Source organism: Microcaecilia unicolor, chromosome 6, assembly GCF_901765095.1.
Source record: "Microcaecilia unicolor chromosome 6, aMicUni1.1, whole genome shotgun sequence".
In the NCBI taxonomy this organism is placed as follows: domain Eukaryota; kingdom Metazoa; phylum Chordata; class Amphibia; order Gymnophiona; family Siphonopidae; genus Microcaecilia; species Microcaecilia unicolor.
This window is the reverse complement of record NC_044036.1, coordinates 151,959,100-151,978,572: the sequence shown is the minus strand read 5'-3', so window position 1 is coordinate 151,978,572 and position 19,473 is coordinate 151,959,100. Positions and strand designations below refer to the sequence as shown.

The 19,473-nt window shown below is 43.1% G+C and overlaps 1 protein-coding gene across 1 annotated transcript in view; it reads left to right on the top strand.

Annotated features, from left to right (window-relative positions):
- SYNPR (synaptoporin) overlaps positions 1–19,473 on the top strand; it is a 236,176-nt gene that overhangs the window by 179,990 nt on the left and 36,713 nt on the right. Inside the window, exon 3 of the mRNA XM_030206519.1 lies at positions 18,385–18,509. Within this exon, the coding sequence (XP_030062379.1) occupies positions 18,385–18,509 (125 nt within the window). The remainder of the gene's footprint in view (positions 1–18,384; positions 18,510–19,473) is intronic.

Sequence of the window (19,473 nt, the reverse complement as noted above, 5' to 3'; positions counted from 1 at the left end):
CCCCGCCATGCTGCTGTCGCTGCCACCAGTACCGCCACCCCCACCATGCTGACTCCCTCCCACCATGTTGCCGCTGTCCTCCCCCCTATCTTGAAGCGTGGTGGTGGTCTAGTGGCTGTGGTTCTTCAGGGGCAAGAAATAAATCCCCTCTTTCCTGCCCACCCGCTGCATGTACTCTGCCCAGCGCAGCGCCGTGTTTACAAATTGGCTGCTGAGACTTCCCACGGTAGTCTCGCCTCTCACAAGACTACTGCGGGAGTCTCGGCACCAGGGAGCATCACTGCAGCGGCTACTAGACCACCAGGGCCCCATGGGGGCTGTAGTGTGTGGCAGTGGGCAACTGGGCAGAGCCTCTGGGCCCTCTAGAACCTCTGGGCCCTTGGGCACTGCCCGGTTTGCCCGAATGGTCAGTCTGCCCCTGCATGTGTACTTCACTTTGCGTGTCTAGTCCAGTCCAATCCCAGATATCATCCAGCCTTCATCTTTTCAGTCTTCCTCTCTTTCTTGCTCCTTTGGTGCTTTTCTTTTTATCAACCTCATCTTCCACCCTATAGATACATCCAAACATCTCCAGTTTTCTTGCTTTGATCTTGTCCACAGTTGTTACTTTCCTGTTCAAATCCTCTTGGGTCTCTCTTTTGCTCACCATTTCTCTCCAACTTATTCTTCTTATATTCCTGTAACATTTCATTTCAAACTCGTCCGGCTTCACAGTGTCCACTTTAATTTTTGGAATCCAAGAATTGCAAGCGTATACATCATGCACGTGTCCAGTATTTACAGTTCGATTATTGCTCTTCCATATTGTTAAGCTCAAAAAGCACTAGCTATTCCAGTCCTCCTTTGTATTTTCTTGCTATTAGAGTTGTACTGAATAGCATATATTACTATTCAGCCAAATACGAATAATGAAAAATAATCAGCCGAATACGAATACCGAACAAGAAAATAGGCATTGAGCTTTAGCATAACAAATAATAAAAGAAGCAATGTGCCATGTGTAGGATTTAACACAGTAGAGCCCTGGATTATTCGTAATTGATTTTAAATTACTATTCAGCCCAATATGAATAATGCATTCGGGTACTATTGGGGCCAAATTGAATCCGATATGAATATTCGGTACAGTCCTTCTTGCTATAGGCATTATCTTTGGTTATTAGGCTTGCTGGGTATTCAAATTGGTCTACACATTCCAACATTTCACCTTTCATGAATATCTGTGCCCTATTGTCATTACCCATCACAATCATCTTATCCCTGTTGATATGCTTCAAAGATATCCCCAGCCTTAATATATTTCTTTTTTTTTTTCGTTTACAAAGTTTAATAGGTTTGACTCCCTTGAGTTGGTTCTCCAACCAAACCCTTGACTGAGCAACTTCCTTGATCTGGATATCCATATACCCCAACTTCCTCAAGGTCTCTCTCCTGGAGACTTTTTTTATCTTGGCCAGCTGGGTTTGTCTCTGGGTCAGCTGCCCTTGCAATGCCTTCATTCTTTCATTTCAACACCGACACCTTTTCTTCTGTTCCTGCAGACTGACACACTCAGTGGTGACGTGGCACGGTAATCCTGTCAACTCCTGGGACAACAGTGCATTCTCTTCCTGCAGCTGGATACGTACATCATGGGCGGCTACCTCTCTTTTAAATTACTTCTCTTGCAGGAGGCACATCTCCTGTACTTGACCAGCTGTCAGGATTCTCACGGAACCACTGGGTTAGTGAGCCCTTGGACTACTGCCGAGGAGCGGCAGGAGAATCACCCAAACACAAGACAAGGCAGAACAGACGTACCGGCAAACCCAGGACTGGAACTACCAGACGCAAGCTGGAGCAAGCAGGACAGGAAATCAGACAAACTTCATCTGCGCTTGACCGCATTTCCCCAGGAGTTGAGCCCCCAGGTGCAGGCGGCCGGCAGGACTAAGAGACCGAGGAGGAAGTCAGAACTGCAGGGATCAGCAGCCGACCAGCAAACAGCAGAACACTCCAGAAACCAAACCGTGGTCCCAGACAGCAGCAAGCAGAAAAATATTCCAGAAACCAGACAGGGTCAAAGGCAGGCAGCAAGCAGTAGAATAAACCAGGAGACAAGCCGGGTCTTTGGCAGGCAGCAGACAGTAGAATAAGCCAGGAAACAAGCAGGGTCAAAGCCGCAACCGGAAATAGCACAGAAGCACTGCAACTAACTCTCACCAAAGGAAACTCCTCTGAGGACCTCTGTTCCAAGGCAAACTAGAAAGCTTCCCAGGTGATTAATGAAGGCAACATACAAGGGAGTTCACCAGGTATGGGTACTGCTTAGTTCCAAAAAACTCCCAAAACAATCTGGAAGGCTGGAAGATCCAGACCGGAATATCTTCTTGAACATGGGAAACAGCAAGCAGTCAGTCCATAGCAGCCACCAGGTCTAACCACTGGGGAGGTGAGGTGACTGAGAGCAAGAAACATGGGCACAACCGTGACACCAGCCTAATATATTTCTATCACTTGTATTTGCAGATGGTTCGTACCTTTCTGCTAACAGATCTATATTGGCTGCAGATCACAAATCCTTTATATTCCTTCCCTGTATCACCATACCGCCGTGCTCTTGTACATTCATTTTTTCTATGACCTTCTCCAGAACAGTTATTTGTTGCTCTTATCCATTTACTCAATCCTTTCTTGGACTTTCAGTCCTTTAGTGTTTCCATTCTTGCCAGCGAGCCCTGTAAGTCCATCATATCATATTAAAGCAATGCTAGAAATTTTTGGAATTGCTTATCATTTCTTCAGCAATTAACCGAAGTGTCAATACCTGCTGAATTAATACTTCTGTTTTTTTGTTCTAAACCTCCTGGTTCCTCACTCAGGTTTCCTTCGACCAAGTTTCTCTATCTCTCCCGTGGAACGTTGAACATTATTTTGCATAGGTGTGGGATTAGCACGATTGGGCTGTAGTGTACACAGTTCATCAAATCACACTTTCGTCAGCAGCGCTATCAAGATAAGATCTACACTCAGTTTATGGCCATTTGCCTGTTTTCCAAATTTGATTACAGATCTTCCAAGAGTGAACATGTTGATAGATTTTCAAAACCATGTTAAAATATTGTGGCACCTCACCATACATTGCCTGATGAATCAATGAAAATATCTCAAGTCACTCAAGCAAGGAGAAATGAGAAAGATGCGAAACACAAGTGACAAGATGGGCCACAGCATTTAGCACCAATTGTAAAGCCTTCAAACAACAACCAGGCAAACCTAGTTATACAGAATTATATTAGTCTAGCTTGCTTAGTATGATGCTGTAGAAATAAATGCTCTCAATTTTCGTAAAAGGTGCTGTTTCAAAAAGAAGCACAATACACATAGAAAGTTTGGAGTCTAGGATAACTGCACACTTGAGAAAGTAATGGAATAGTACAAGTGTCTAAGAACATAAGTATTGCCATACTGGGACAGACCGAAGGTCCATCAAGCCCGGCATCCTGTTTCCAACAGTGGCCAATCCAGGTTACAAGTACCTGGCAAGATCTCAAAACAATACAGTACATTTTATGCTGCTTATGCTAGAAATTAGCAGGGGATTTTCCCCACGTCCATTTTATTAATAATGGCTTATGGACTTTTCTTTTAGGACACTATCCAAACCTTTTTTTTTAACCCTGCTAAGCTAACTGCTTTTACTACATTCTCTGGCAACGAATTCCAGAGTTTAATTGCAAGTTGAGTAAAGAAATATCTTCTGTGATTTGTTTTAAATTTACTACTTTGTAGCTTCATTGAGTGCCCCTTATTCCTAGTATTTTTGGAAGGAATAAACAAGCGATTCATGCCTACCCATTCCACTCCACTCATTATTTTATAGACCTCTATCATATCTCCCCTCAGTCTTCTTTTCTCCAAGCTGAAGAGCCCTAGCCGCTTTAGCCTTTCCTCATAGGAAAGTCATCCCATTCCCTTTATCATTTTTGTCGCCCTTCTCTCTACCTTTTCTAATTCCACTGTATCTTTTTTTTTTTTTTTTTAGAATCGCACACAATATTTGAGGTGCGGTCGCACCATGGAGCGATAGAAAGGCATTATAACGTCCTCATTTTTTTGTTTTCCATTCCTTGCCTAATAATACCTAACATTCTATTTGCTTTCTTCGCCACCACCGCACACTGAGCAGAGTGTTTCAATGTATTATCATGATAGAGCATTTTGCTTGTGTACACTAAGTTAGTACCATTATTATGATTATTATTTTGACATTTATAACTAATCTATTTGAAGTCATCCATTCCTCAATAGATTTCAAGCAGCTCTCAGCAAACAGGAAGGCCTCATTCCTTGACAGGAATGAAGAACTGAATGTCATCAGTGTATATGCGATAATGTACATTCAGCTGTGAGAGTAAACAACATATTGATGTTAACTAGAAATTGAAAATCACAGCAAACAGTGTGGACCCCTTGGGCACACCAGCAATAATGCCTGCCAAGTAGAAAAAATATTGCCCCAGTACATCTATTTAAATCTGTTTGCCATTCTAGAAATCCAAAAACTCCTTAATCTAGACAAAAGAATGTCACGATTGAAAGTATCACCCAGAAAATAGTGGGGTCCTTTTACCATGCTACAGGAAAACGGGTCATTATTCCCACGCTCCAGGGCCCTTTTTACCGCAGTGGATAAAGAGAAATCTTACTGCATAACCATGCGGCCGTGCATGTAGCCCCATGCAGGACGTAAGGCGTCAGAAACAGATGATCACACAACGAAGTCGCCGGAGTCGACTGGCGCTGAAGAGGACTCTTCGGCTGGCGGGGTTTGGGGACCCCCGCCAGCAAACAAGGTACCAGATGCGGCGGCGGGGGAGGGTCAAATGTAGAGGGGGCCAGGGCATAATCTGTGGGGGCCCATGCCCCCGTGGCCCTATGTAGCTACGCCCCTGGCACACAATAATACTAGAGACACCCGTAGCATTAGCGTGCACTAAAATTTAGCGTGTGCTAAAAACGCTAGCGCATCTTAGTAAACAGGGCCCTAATATCACTGGATTCCTGTTGAGCAGCGAACTATTTACAAAACCCTTCTGCTCAATTTCAAAGCTATCCATATGGGCTGCCCCGACTATTTTCATCCCTCACTATACCGTATTCTCCTTGAATGATCACTACTACTACTACTACTATTTAGCATTTCTATAGCGCTACAAGGCATACGCAGCGCTGTACAAACATAGAAGAAAGACAGTCCCTGCTCAAAGAGCTTACAATCTAATAGACAAAAAATAAATAAAGTAAGCAAATCAAATCAATTAATGTGAACGGGAAGGAAGAGAGGAGGGTAGGTGGAGGCGAGTGGTTACAAGTGGTTACGAGTCAAAAGCAATGTTAAAGAGGTGGGTTTTCAGTCTAGATTTAAAGGTGGCCAAGGATGGGGCAAGACGTAGGGGCTCAGGAAGTTTATTCCAGGCGTAGGGTGCAGCGAGACAGAAGGCGCGAAGTCTGGAGTTGGCAGTACTGGAGAAGGGAACAGATAAGAAGGATTTATCCATGGAGCGGAGTGCACGGGAAGGGGTGTAGGGAAGGACGAGTGTGGAGAGATACTGGGGAGCAGCAGAGTGAGTACATTTATAGGTTAGTAGAAGAAGTTTGAACAGGATGCGAAAACGGATAGGGAGCCAGTGAAGGGTCTTGAGGAGAGGGGTAGTATGAGTAAAGCGACCCTGGCGGAAGATGAGACGGGCAGCAGAGTTTTGAACCGACTGGAGAGGGGAGAGGTGACTAAGTGGGAGGCCAGCAAGAAGCAGATTGCAGTAGTCTAAACGAGAGGTGACAAGGGTGTGGATGAGGGTTTTGGTAGAGTGCTCGGAAAGAAAGGGGCGGATTTTACGGATGTTGTAAAGAAAGAAACGACAGGTCTTGGCGGTCTGCTGGATATGAGCAGAGAAGGAGAGAGAAGAGTCAAAGATGACCCCAAGGTTTCGAGCTGAGGAGACAGGGAGAATGAGAGAGCCATCAACAGAAATAGAAAACGGGGGGAGCGGGGAGGTGGGTTTGGGGGGGAAAATGAGAAGCTCGGTTTTGGTCATATTTAATTTCAGGTGGCGTTGAGACATCCAGGCAGCAATGTCAGACAAGCACGCTGAAACTTTGGTTTGGATGCAAGGTGAGATATCAGGGGTAGAAAGGTAGATTTGGGAGTCATCAGCATAGAGGTGGTAGGAAAAGCCATGGGATGAGATTAATGAACCAAGGGAAGAAGTGTAGATAGAAAAGAGGAGGGGACCAAGAACAGAACCCTGGGGTACGCCGACAGGCAGAGGGATAGAAGTAGAAGAGGATCCACCAGAGTGAACACTAAAGGTGCGGAGGGAGAGGTAGGAAGAGAACCAGGAAAGGACAGAGCCCTGGAATCCAAGTGAGGACAGGGTATCGAGAAGTATGCTGTGATCGACAGTGTCAAAAGCAGCGGAAAGATCAAGAAGAATGAGGATGGAATATTGACCTCTGGATTTAGCCAGTAATAGGTCATTGGAGACTTTAGTAAGCGCAGTTTCGGTTGAGTGGAGAGGGCGAAAACCAGATTGTAATGGGTCAAGAATAGCATGTGAGGAGAGAAAATCAAGGCAGCGGCGGTGAACAGCACGCTCAAGTAATTTGGAGAGAAAAGGAAGGAGGGAGATGGGTCGGTAATTAGAGGGACAAGTAGCGTCTTGTCCTTCCTAGTCCAAAATAGGCAATACTTGATTCAACCAAGACACCGAGCTTACTTTTTTGAAGTCTCCTGCCCTTTGGAATTCCATGCCACTCTTTCTCCATGCCCAATCCTCCTTAAAAGCAGTTTAAAATTGATCTTAAAAGCTGGTTCTTCAGCCTTGCTTTCAACACAGACTGAGAGTACATACTCCTTAAATTTATTTATTTATTTAACACATTTATACCCCACATTTTTCCCACATAGTTGCAGGCTCAATGTGGCTTATACAAATACAATATTAAGTAGGAGCATAAAGCAACAGTGAAATAAGGAGGGGTGGTGATAAAAGGGTAATACAGTCACATATAGTAGGACGTTAATTTGGATCCAAAGGATAGGCTTTTATAAATAAGATGGTTTTCAATGGTTTCCTGAACATAAGATGGTTGTGAATAGATTTCAAAGTTTTAGGCAGGGCGTTCCATAGTTGTGTACTGATGTAAGAAAAGCTGGAAGCATAAGTAGATTTGTATCTAAGTCCATTGCAGTCTGGATAGTGCAGGTTTAAGTAAGTTTGGGATTGCCCGGTGCTGTTTCTGGGTGGTAAATTTATTAGGTTCAACATGTAGCCAGGAACTTCACCATAAATAATCTTGTGGACCAAAATGCAAACTTTAAAGGTAATACGTTCTTTGATGGGAAGCCAATGCAGTTTTGCACGGAGGGGTTTGGCACTTTCAAATTTTGATTTTCCTAAGATCAATCTGGCTGCTGTGTTCTGGGCGGTCTGAAGTTTCTTAGTTAGTTGCTCTTTACAACCTGCATAAATTCCATTGCAGTAATCCAAGTGGCTTAAAACCATTGATTGTAACCATTGCTTACGAAATACATCTCGTGGGAAGAATGGTTTTATACGTTTACGTTTCCACATTGAGTGGAACATTTTCCTTGAAGTGGAATTAACTTGGCTTTCTAGTGTCAAGTTGCGATCAATTATGACCCCGAGTAGTTTTAGGTTACCTGAGATAGGGAGGGAGTGATTTGGAGTGTTTAAGGTTGTAGGTTTATACTTGTTATGTTGAGATGTAAGGATGAGACAGTGAGTTTCTCTAGTGTTTAGTTTTAGTTGGAATGAATTTGCCAATGCATCCGTTGTGTTCAAACCAATATTAATTATATTGTTGATTTCTGACAGGTCATGACTGAAAGGTATGTAAATCACAAGGTTTTCCTTTTTCTATTTCTATCTACACTTTTCTCGGCTGCTGCTTTTCTTTACTGAGGTCCCCTTTTACGAAGCTGTGGGAAAAGGGGCTGGTGTCGGCGCGTGTTTAAAAACCTGGGTACCTGCGACATAACGAAACTAAAGACAGTAATGGACATATCCCCCATGAATCTACCATACATGAACCTTGCTCTACCCCAATATCACCTTGTATTTGTTCAAACTGGAACCGGCAAACGCCGTTACGGTACTATGTAAGCCACATTGAGCCTGCAAATAGGTGGGAAAATGTGGGGTACAAATGTAAGACAGGTGAAATTACAGCACAATTGCTGATATACTAGATCATCACCATAGATCAATCATTGGTCTCAGTCCATCCTCCTCCCTTAATGTGGAAAGAATATTTTTAAAGGTATTTTTTAAGACATATGCTGAATCCACTGTGTGCCAAAATTCTCAAAGGACATAACGTGCATAAAAACCACAGCTAAATGCTCATTTAGTCTGCCTGACTTACGGCTCAAAATGGGGCTGCTGTCGTGTGTCAGGCAGACTAAATGACTTCACGATTGCCACTTAAGCAGTGTTGTTGGATCGGGTGTTCTTGTTTCCCCTGAAGAAGCCCCTCCGGCGAAACGGGTCCTTTGGGCGGGGAACGCCATTTTCGATGCTGCTTTGAGCTAAGTGGTTTTTATGCACTTTATGTCCTTTGAGTTTTTTGGCACACAGTGGATTCAGCATATGTCTTAAAAAATGCCTTTAAAAAATATTTTTTCCACATTAAGGGAGGAGGTTGGGCTGAGACCAATGATTGATCTATGATGATCCTCTAGTATGAGGATTATCAGCAATTGTGCTGTAATTTTACCTGTCTGAGGTCTCTTCCCTCCTTCCATTCATTGTTTGACATCTCACACTCTGTAAGAGTAGACCCGCAACATATAACATTATTGTATTCACAAACGAGTGTGGGGTTTTTCCCCTTTTTTGTGTTTGTTACCTGGGTACAAATGTAACATATATATATATATATATATATATATATATATATATATATATATACTAGTAAACAAAGGCCCATTTCTGAGCGCAATGAAACGGGCTCTAGCAAGGGTTTCATGGTTGCATGGCTCGTCGTTGTTTTACCTGGTTCGTGGCGTGCACCGCTGCTGTTTCCGTTGTAGCTCTGTGTGGGTGGCGGTTTTCGTGCCACGCCCTCGATGTCATCACGTTTTGACGCGAGGGTGGAGCAGAGCTACAGTGTGGAAATCCAGAGTTTGTGGCCTGAGTAGATCGTTGGAGGTGAGAATCTGCTCCGCCCTCAACGTCATAACGTTTGACGTGAGGGTGGGGCCCAGAGACTGTGATTTTCGTGGCTTCAGAGCTTCGAACATACGAACCTTGGCTTCAGTGACGTCAGCAGACAATAGAACGTTGAGGGTGAGTTTTATATATATAGATATATATACACACACACACACATAGGATTTTTGGTGTAATAAATTCATCTTTATTGGGGATGGGATCAGCAGCATGTATACTCCAGGATAATTATGGTCACAAATAATTGAAGACTAGATGATTAGATGCCAGATTCTATGAGTTAACATATAATATTCCTCAAATGTTCATTTGCCCTGTAGAAAAATATTAATAGCACTCCGATACCGTGGAGTGGGGAAGTGCTACTTCATCAATATTGCAGACATTAGTTGGAGGGCTGCAGAAGGCAAAAGAAAGCTGCATGAGTATGTAGGTGAATGACCCACTGCGGACCATTTTCAGGGCGCCGTTGAAGGCATTAATGGAATGTTTTGCTTGCTCTGTTTCCTGTTTGCTGCAGATATTTACTATGGAGTCATGTTGAATATTTGTTGACCACCTTGAGTATCAGTAGTTTGCTGCTCTTCCTCAATACCTCCTTTGACCCCTCAAGACTCCCAGAATACTGTCTATCCAGTATACCCTCACCCTTTAATGCTGGCAGTGCACTTTCAGTATTTGTGCTCTGGCATCAAAGAAAGATCAGACAGTCTTTTCATGCCTCATGATGGCAAATGTGCCAGGAGTTGCCATTCTTTCATCTAATCATTTTTCTGCATATTTATGCTGGTACACATGTCTATGACTAGAATTAATATTCATTATGTACGAAATGGTGTGTTTTTTCTTGAAATGTGAAAGAATTTGGCCTGTCAACAGAAACAATCCTCTCTACATTAAGCATTGAAAAGTGTATCTGTGGATAACATTTGTGTTTTATTTTATTAGAATATAATGAGATGTAATTGAAATAGCATGCTGTTAAGTGAATTTGCTAGACATGGTTCTTGGAATAATCAATAAAAGATGATTAAGGCAATATTACTGAGCTATTCAAGACATTATCCCTATTTCAGTTTGAGTTACTTAGGAGAGGATGGATGTAAAACCTCCCTTCTCGGCATTGTTCTGTAAGCAAATTATTTTCACCCAAGGGGGTGGACAGGCCACAGAATGTATCATCAGAACTTGAATATATGTTCCTACAGGACTGAACTAAAGATGGTGTTTTTGCACATGGAAGATCTGCAGCTGTGTTTCCTGTAAGCAACAAACGTATTAGGGAACAAATCACAGAAAACATGTAATAGTTAGTTGACTCCAAGACTTTCTGTGCTAACTGCCTGATAATAGTACTCGTTCAATTTTACACATCCCTAAGCAGTAAAAAAAAACGGGAGAGTCTGAAACGTGGCTAGTGGAATATGATGTTTTGCAGTATCGGCATCTCAAGGCGTGGTTCAGCAGGTTCGAAACTGGCAGCTGCACATGGCGAGTGTGAGGCCTCACTCAGTCCTGAACTGCATAAGAGACCTCTTAGGCCCAGGATTATGCAGTTGAGAGTCAACTGGGTGCAGTTTCTGTGGAAGTCGCTATTGTGGTTCCTGGCACAGGCGGGTCCCTCTCGATATGGAGTGCAGTTCCTGGATTGGAGAATTTGACTTTGGGCAATGAGAAGGTGGAACATGGCTGAGGAAATAACTTTGAATGAAATTTGACAAATTACAGGTGAGCTGGAACACACAATGTAATACCCTGTTAAACTGGGATTACTAAGAAGAGTAAGTCTCTGGTAGAAAGTCACTGAGGGGAGTGATTGGGAGGTCCCTGGGTTGGAGGAATCCCAGCCCGAGGGAAGTAGTTTGGAAATAAAATGCAGAGAGAGAAGGCTCTGGGAGTTTGGAAGGAGATAAAGCTAAGGTTATGCCCTTTAAAGGGGGGGGGGGGGGGTCTTTGGTTGCCTGCAGGTTTAAGCTGCCTAACAGTTCCCTGCCACTGACCTGGAGGAGAAAGGGCAATCCCATTGGCTGCAAAGGAGAGTTATGGCTCAGCAAAGCAGCGCTCTAAGGGTGTGGGTAGAGAAGAAAGCCGATCTGGGAGTGGAGCCAGGGAGAGCCCATCCTAAAATCTGAGTGGTGCCAACGGAAAGGACCATTCTGCAAGGAGATCAGACCACAAGGGGTCTGGACCTGGAAAACAGTGAGGAATATAGCCGTGGGGGATTGAAGTCTCTGGGATAGGCATGGTCAGGAGCACTTGTCTATGTGAAAATAGCCTATGACTATGATGAGCATTAATTCAAGTTGCTATCTGCCAGTTGCAGAAGTTCAATAAAAATTGTGTTGTTGTTTAAGCCTCTGGAGTGCAGCGTGGTTCCTGGACTGAAGAGCGGAGTGGAAACCAAAGCGTCCACCAAACTCCCGGATCCCTATTCCGAACCATTGACCAACTCCCAAACTCGACTGCATGTGTGCTGGGACTGATGAGTGAGGACAGATTGGCCCTGGATGTAAGAGTGAGCTAAAAGATTTCCTTTTGTGGCCCAGGTCCGGAGCCAGAACCGGGTGAGACCCGGGTTACAACAGTATTAACTAAGATAAAATTGCTGAGGGTCCAGGCTTGACTAATCATCACGTCAAGCTAGAAGATGTGGAAAAGACTCTAGCAGTGGTACACAAATGTGACTGTCTCTGGGAAAACATAACTAAGTCGCAGATCAAAAATGTTGAGAATAGCCAATTTTCACATCATGGGTCCAAATCAAAATAGAGTTAATTGGTTCCACTCTTAGAGGCCCTTTTTCTAAAGCTTAGTGTGAGCTAAATACTCAGCGTGCGCTAAGCTTTAGTAAAAGGGGAAAGGGAAATGGGAGTTGATATACTGCCTTTCTGAGGTTTTTGCAACTACATTCAAAGTGGTTTACATATATAACAGGTACTTATTTTGTACCTGGGGCAATGGAGGGTTAAGTGACTTGCCCACAGTCACAAGGAGCTGCAGTGGGAATCGAACTCAGTTCCCCATACGTGCAGGACGTCAGACTCACAGAAACAGAAGCCTGCGCAGCTGCGTTGCTGATCTGCAAGGGCAGGCTTCTACATGGAATGTTGCTAGTGGAATAGCAACATTCCATGTAGAATCTCAAATACTAGCAACAGAATCTCGATAGTAGCAACATTCCATCTCGAATCTCCAATAGTAACAACAGAATCTCTACATTCCATTTAGAATCTCAAATAGGGAAAGGGAAATGGGACTTGATATACCGCCTTTCTGAGGTTTTTGCAACTACATTCAAAGTGGTTTACATAGTATATTCAGGTACTTATTTTTGTACCTGGGGCAATGGAGGGTTAAGTGACTTGCCCACAGTCACAAGGAGCTGCAGTGGGAATCGAACCCAGTTCCCCAGGATCAAAGTCCTCTGCACTAACCACTAGGCTACTCCTTTGTCATGTACAGCCAGCTTGATCGTGAATTTTACCTTTGAGTCTAATAGAAAGTGGATTCTTCGACTATTGTCACCATAAACATCAAACGTTTTGTGGGACAAATGTAATGGTTTTACATAAGTACATAAGTACATAAGTAGTGCCATACTGGGAAAGACCAAAGGACCATCTAGCCCAGCATCCTGTCACCGACAGTGGCCAATCCAGGTCAAGGGCACCTGGCACGCTCCCCAAACGTAAAAACATTCCAGACAAGTTATACCCCACCTTGTCTAGGGTCCAGACATAAAGGCCTTTTAGACCAATCATGGACAGACATTAGCTTTGGGAACAATTTATTTCTTACAGTTTCCTTGTTAATAATCAACTTATGTATCCAGCTTTTCATACATAAGCACACAACTACGGAACGCACTACCAAAAGCCGTGAAAACAACGTATGACCACCTAAACTTCCGGAAATCACTAAAAACTAACCTGTTCAAAAAGGCATACCCTACCGACCCAACTTAAATGCCTGAACCCTGCAACACAACGAAACCAAAGCTCGTAATGGACATTAAATAACTCTTCATCTCCACGATTCCCTAATGTGTCTGTTACACATGAACCTTATAATATCACTTTGTATTTGTTCATGCCGGAATGGGCGAACGCCTTTACGGTACTATGTAAGCCACACGGGCTCATTTTCAAAGCACTTAGCCTCCCAAAGTTCCATAGAAACCTATGGAACTTAGCCTCCCAAAGTGCTTTGAAAATATGCCTCACATTGAGCCTGCAAATAGATGGGAAAATGTGGGATAGAAATGTAACAAATAAATAAAAATAAATGTATTATGAAATATTAGGGTAAGATTTATGCCTTTTTTTTGATTCATTGCATATGCAGAATTTCCTGGAAACTAGAGTGTCTCCAACCCCACTTGCTTTGTCTTCACTGATTGTTCCATTGTAGATTTGACCTCATTATGTTTGTATACAGTTTGTTTCCCTTTCCATAAAAATGTATTTATTCACTTTATTTGATGTACCAGAATGGGCTTTCACTTAGGCATCTAAGCAGTTTACAAGAAATTAAAATGAGGGAAAGGTTTAAAGACAGAGGGGAATGGAAAGAAAAATTTAGTCATGACGGGGGGAAAAGATTTCAGAGAAGAGGTGGGCCTTGAGTGTCTTAAAAGCTGTGATGGAGGACGTTCCACAGTTTAGGGCCCAGATGTCTAAAGGCAGAGACTTGACAGATGGAAAGTGCCATACTGCCACAAAGTCTTAAAGCCCCCAGTTACATGAATAACTGCAGTCAGTTTACTTACCATAAATTAAGCTACCAGGCTGAAAAGAATGGATGTTATTTGTTTTAATTGGATTTATTGCTCTATCTTACATAGATGTTTCTAGAATTTGGAGAGGTTGTGGAAGTCTGTAAAATAGATGAGATGCTCTTGCCCATTTATTAAAATATTAACCTGTCATGTCAATGCATTTCCTTTCTTCTGCATTCAGACAACGAACAATGCACTGCATACCACAGAAACATCTTGTTCCTGCTACAAAAAGAAAAGATTATTAATTCAAGGGCAGTTTTATATTTTAGTCCTTAAGCATCAAAATGAGTTTGTGAGCTTCATTAGCAGCACATTTGTATAAATCATGGAACACTTTCTGTTTCTCCTTTATTCTTTTCAGTTCCGTTTAGTAACTTCATTTATTTATTTGTTTATTTCAAAAATTCAAAACCCATCCTCCCAATCCACTAAAACAAATTCTCAGAACAGACTACAGCCTAAACCAATAAGACATGTTGAATTCTTATAAAAACAAAAATACACAATAGATTCTTAAAAAGCACAACATTGCAGTGAACACAGAAGATCCCTGCATGTGTGTTGATGGGTCGAGTGGTGCTTAGGTGGCATCTCCAGCTATGAAGAACTAAGGCCAGTGCCGGGCGGCCTTCTACAGTCTGTGTCCCATATATGACAAGACAGATTAGGATGGGCTGGAGTGGGCTTTGACAGCAACTGCAGTAGTTGGAATGCAAGGGTGGTGCCAGGCAGACTTCTATGGCCTATGTCCCAGAAATGGCTAAGAAAGACCGGGATCAAGTATTTTATACCATATTCAATTGTTGGTTTAATCGCGAATTGATAATGAGTGTGACTGTTGGGCAGACTGAATGAACTGTTCAAGTGGTTATCTGCCATCATCTACTATGTTACTATGACACCAGCAGTAGACCTTATAAAAAGCAACAAGTAAGGATATTACAGAAATAGCCATGTTTTTCACCAATATATGAAGGCCATCCCTCACCAGTTTTTGAAGGCCATCCCTCACTTTTCAGTTTTTGAAGGCCATCCCTCTGAAGATCGACTCCACAATTTATTACAGGAACCACCTGTCTTTGACAATACGACTCCACGATTTATTACAGGAACCACCTGTCTTTGACGATAATGAAAATTCTGACGATCCGTGAACTCCCTTGCTGCCTGCACCCGTGGATTAAGAACTGGTTGAAAGATAGGAAGCAGAGAGTAGGATTGCGTGGCCAGTATTCTCAGTGGAGGAGGGTAGTTAGTGGGGTCCCGCAGGGGTCTGTGCTGGGTCCGTTGCTTTTTAATGTATTTATAAATGACCTAGAGATGGGAATAACTAGTGAGGTAATTAAATTCGCCGATGACACAAAATTATTCAGGGTCGTCAAGTCGCAGGAGGAATGTGAACGATTACAGGAGGACCTTGCGAGACTGGGAGAATGGGCGTGCAAGTGGCAGATGAAGTTCAATGTTGACAAGTGCAAAGTGATGCATGTGGGTAAGAGGAACCCGAATTATAGCTACGTCTTGCAAGGTTCCGCGTTAGGAGTTACGGATCAAGAAAGGGATCTGGGTGTCGTCGTCGATGATACGCTGAAACCTTCTGCTCAGTGTGCTGCTGCGGCTAGGAAAGCGAATAGAATGTTGGGTGTTATTAGGAAGGGTATGGAGTCCAGGTGTGCGGATGTTATAATGCCGTTGTATCGCTCCATGGTGCGACCGCACCTGGAGTATTGTGTTCAATACTGGTCTCCGTATCTCAAAAAAGATATAGTAGAATTGGAAAAGGTACAGCGAAGGGCAACGAAAATGATAGTGGGGATGGGACGACTTTCCTACGAAGAGAGGCTGAGAAGGCTAGGGCTTTTCAGCTTGGAGAAGAGACGGCTGAGGGGAGATATGATAGAAGTGTATAAAATAATGAGTGGAATGGATCGGGTGGATGTGAAGCGACTGTTCACGCTATCCAAAAATACTAGGACTAGAGGGCATGAGTTGAAGCTACAGTGTGGTAAATTTAAAACGAATCGGAGAAAAGTTTTCTTCACCCAACGTGTAATTAGACTCTGGAATTCGTTGCCGGAGAACGTGGTACGGGCGGTTAGCTTGACGGAGTTTAAAAAGGGGTTAGATAGATTCCTAAAAGACAAGTCCATAGACCGCTATTAAATGGACTTGGAAAAATTCCGCATTTTTAGGTATAACTTGTCTGGAATGTTTTTACGTTTGGGGAGCGTGCCAGGTGCCCTTGACCTGGATTGGCCACTGTCGGTGACAGGATGCTGGGCTAGATGGACCTTTGGTCTTTCCCAGTATGGCACTACTTATGTACTTATGTACTTATGTACTTATGCACCCCACCCTCGGTACGTTACTGGCTGCCCACCACTTTGGTTTAACAGAATTAGTCTAGCTGCTGCCTTTTGGATGACCTGAAGCCTGTGGGTGACTCTCAAAGCAAGGTTCACAAACAGGCTATTACTGTACTGCAGGTGTGATAAAACTGGTATCAGTCTTCTCGCAAGCCGTTTCCGGGGGGTTTCTTTTTCCCCCGGAAATGGTGCGAGCTTGAGGTGGGACTACCGCTGGTAGGCTCGTTGGGCCGATGGTAGTCCTGGAAGAGTGAACGGTAGTCCCGCGTTGGGCTTACTGCTGCTCTGTAAAAGGGCCCCATAACTTGATAGATTATATTTTAGTACAAGTTTTGATGCATCTTTCAAGAACCCCGGTGATCTAAGAACCTATTCCCTGATTTTGTAATTGTCCTGCTGGATCTCTCTTTCAGCAGTACATTGATTCACTCTCTGTCTTGAATACATACCTGTTTGCTCCTTTATCAAGGTACGAAGGGACCTTATGATTTCAAAGCATTGATTAACTACTTCTCAGTCAAACCAGGTTATCCCCCTATCTCATAGGGGAAAAGTCTGGTCTTTGAACACACTCGACCCCTGAGGCAGGTGCTTTGCGTCGAAACACAGCCCGTGTCGGGTCCACGTTGGAAAATTGATTTTTACCAATAAAGAACTGTGTCCCGTTTCTGAAGGCACCTGGTGCTTTTTGCTGTATTTTGAATAGATAGCTGCCTTGTTCCTACTAAAGATTCCCCGGCCAATATTCAAAGCGAGTGAACCACTGAAAATGACCAGTTACCTTGCATCTTGGTGGATAACTGGTTGTTTTCAGTGGCATATGACCGGTTAACGCAGAAAAAAAGCTGGCGATGTTGGGGTACAGAAAATAGAAATTAGAGATGAATAGATATACAATTCATTTAGGTATTTGAAAACAAGGATAGTGTATAACATTCAATAATGTCAATGAGATTATAGTAAACAAATAGAGTTCAATTTTGACTTGTTCTGGTAAAGTTGTGGTGACAGTTCATTTAAGAAGGGTCCGAATGATAAGTCTCTCTGAACAGGCTAGTCTTTAATAGTTTCCAGAAGGCTGCCAAATCGTGCGTTTTTTTTATGGTACTTGGTAATGCATTCCATAGTTGCGTGCAGAGGTAGGAGAAGCTAGATGTATATACCGTATTTTTCGGACTATAAGACGCACCGGACCATAAGACGCACCTAGGTTTTAGAGGAGGGAAATAGGAAAAAAAAAAATTTTCCTCTTTCCCTCCTCTAAAACCTAGGTGCTCCGGTGCGTCTTGTCCGGGTTTTGGACCTCCGTCCCGTACTTACAGGATTCCGTGTTCCCTGGTGGTCTAGTGACGTCGGGGCAGGAAAGAGCCCCCTCTTTCCTGCCCATCGCGCTGCTCTCCGTGCTTCTCAATGCTTTCCGACGGTCTCGGCGAGATTCAAAATGGCCGCCGAATTCTCTTTCCTGCCCCGACGTCACTAGACCACCAGGGAACATGGAATCCTGTAAGTACGGAACGGAGGTCAAAAAACGCTACCTTCGGACTATAAGACGCACCCCCCATTTTCCTCCCAAATTTTTGGGGAAAAAAGTGCGTCTTATAGTCCGAAAAATACGGTATTGATTTATATTTGAGTCCTTTGCAGTTGGGATAATGGAGGTTCAAGAATGTCCGTGATGATTTTTAAAATTATATTCAGCTTTTTATTATTCTTATTTAAGCTGTGTGCAGTACGCATATGTCAATATTAAGCCAATATAATACAAATCAGATACTGGAGCATAAGCCACTGATTATGTATTTTTCTATGATTCATTACTCTCTCCCTAAAAGCCAAGAGATGAAACAATAGTGAGATGTTAAAACAGGAGGAAAATTGTATGTTATAACCATTTCACAGTAACGACTTCTGGGAAATTTGCCTAGCTCAGTGTGGTATATTCATTGTAATTTTGGGGAGGATCGCCTGTAAAAAAAACAATTGTTTTCTTCTTTCTTAACAGCTTTTTGCAATCTTCGCATTTGCAACATGTGGTGGTTACTCTGGAGAACTGAGACTCAGCGTGGACTGTAGCAACAGGACACAGAGTGACCTCAATATCGCAATAGCATTTGCTTATCCTTTCAGGTAACCTATTTTAGTTCTTGACAGCTAACATGGAGATTTTACATTTTTTTACATATTTTACAAATCCAAAATGAACAAAAAGGTGCATTTGAAGACTACATTATTACAAGACATTATTTGCAGGGTAAGCAGTTTTCAAAGGGGAACTAGGTTCTTATAGGCTTGAAAGCACAAAGTAAGGAACCAGGCTGCCTTGGACAAAGTGATTAAACATAGCTGGGATAGATATTCAGCTGGCAGTGGTGAGCATTATTTTTAGCTGCAACCAGCATTATTCACAGTTATTCAATGCCTGGCCACTGGCATTAAATATCTGGGTTTATGTGGCCAGCTGTCTATCTTCTATGAGGTTAAGTGCAATAGTCATCATTTTAACTGTCTAAACGACACCCATAAAGATAGGACTGACTTTTACGTGGTCCAGTTTGGCTGCTTAACTCAGGGGCCCTTTTACTAAGCCACGGAGGTGCCTACTCGCACCCAACACGTATCAATTTTGAGTTACCGCCCGGCTACCGCATGGCCCTTGGCGGTAATTTTATTTTTGATGTGCGTCCACTACACGCACTGGAAAATAATTTTTATTTTCTGGCTCATGGCACAAACCGGGTGGTAATTGTCATTCTACGCACATAGACAATTACCACACGGTTACTGCGTGAGACCTTACTGCTATGTCAGTGACTGGCGGTAAGGTTTCAGACGCAAAATGGACACGCACCAATTTTTATTTTGCCGCACATCCATTTTCAACAAAAAATTTTTAAAAGGAGTTTTTTTACAGGTGCGCTGAAAACTGGATCTGCATGCGCCCAGAACATGCGCCTACACTATTGCAGCCCATTTTTCAGTGCACCTTACTGAAAAGACCCCTGCAGCGGTTAAGTGTAAGTAACGACTCCACCTCCAGACCACCAGCTTTCACTTTAGCCACTGAATATCAGTGGGGAGCCTCAAACTTCCG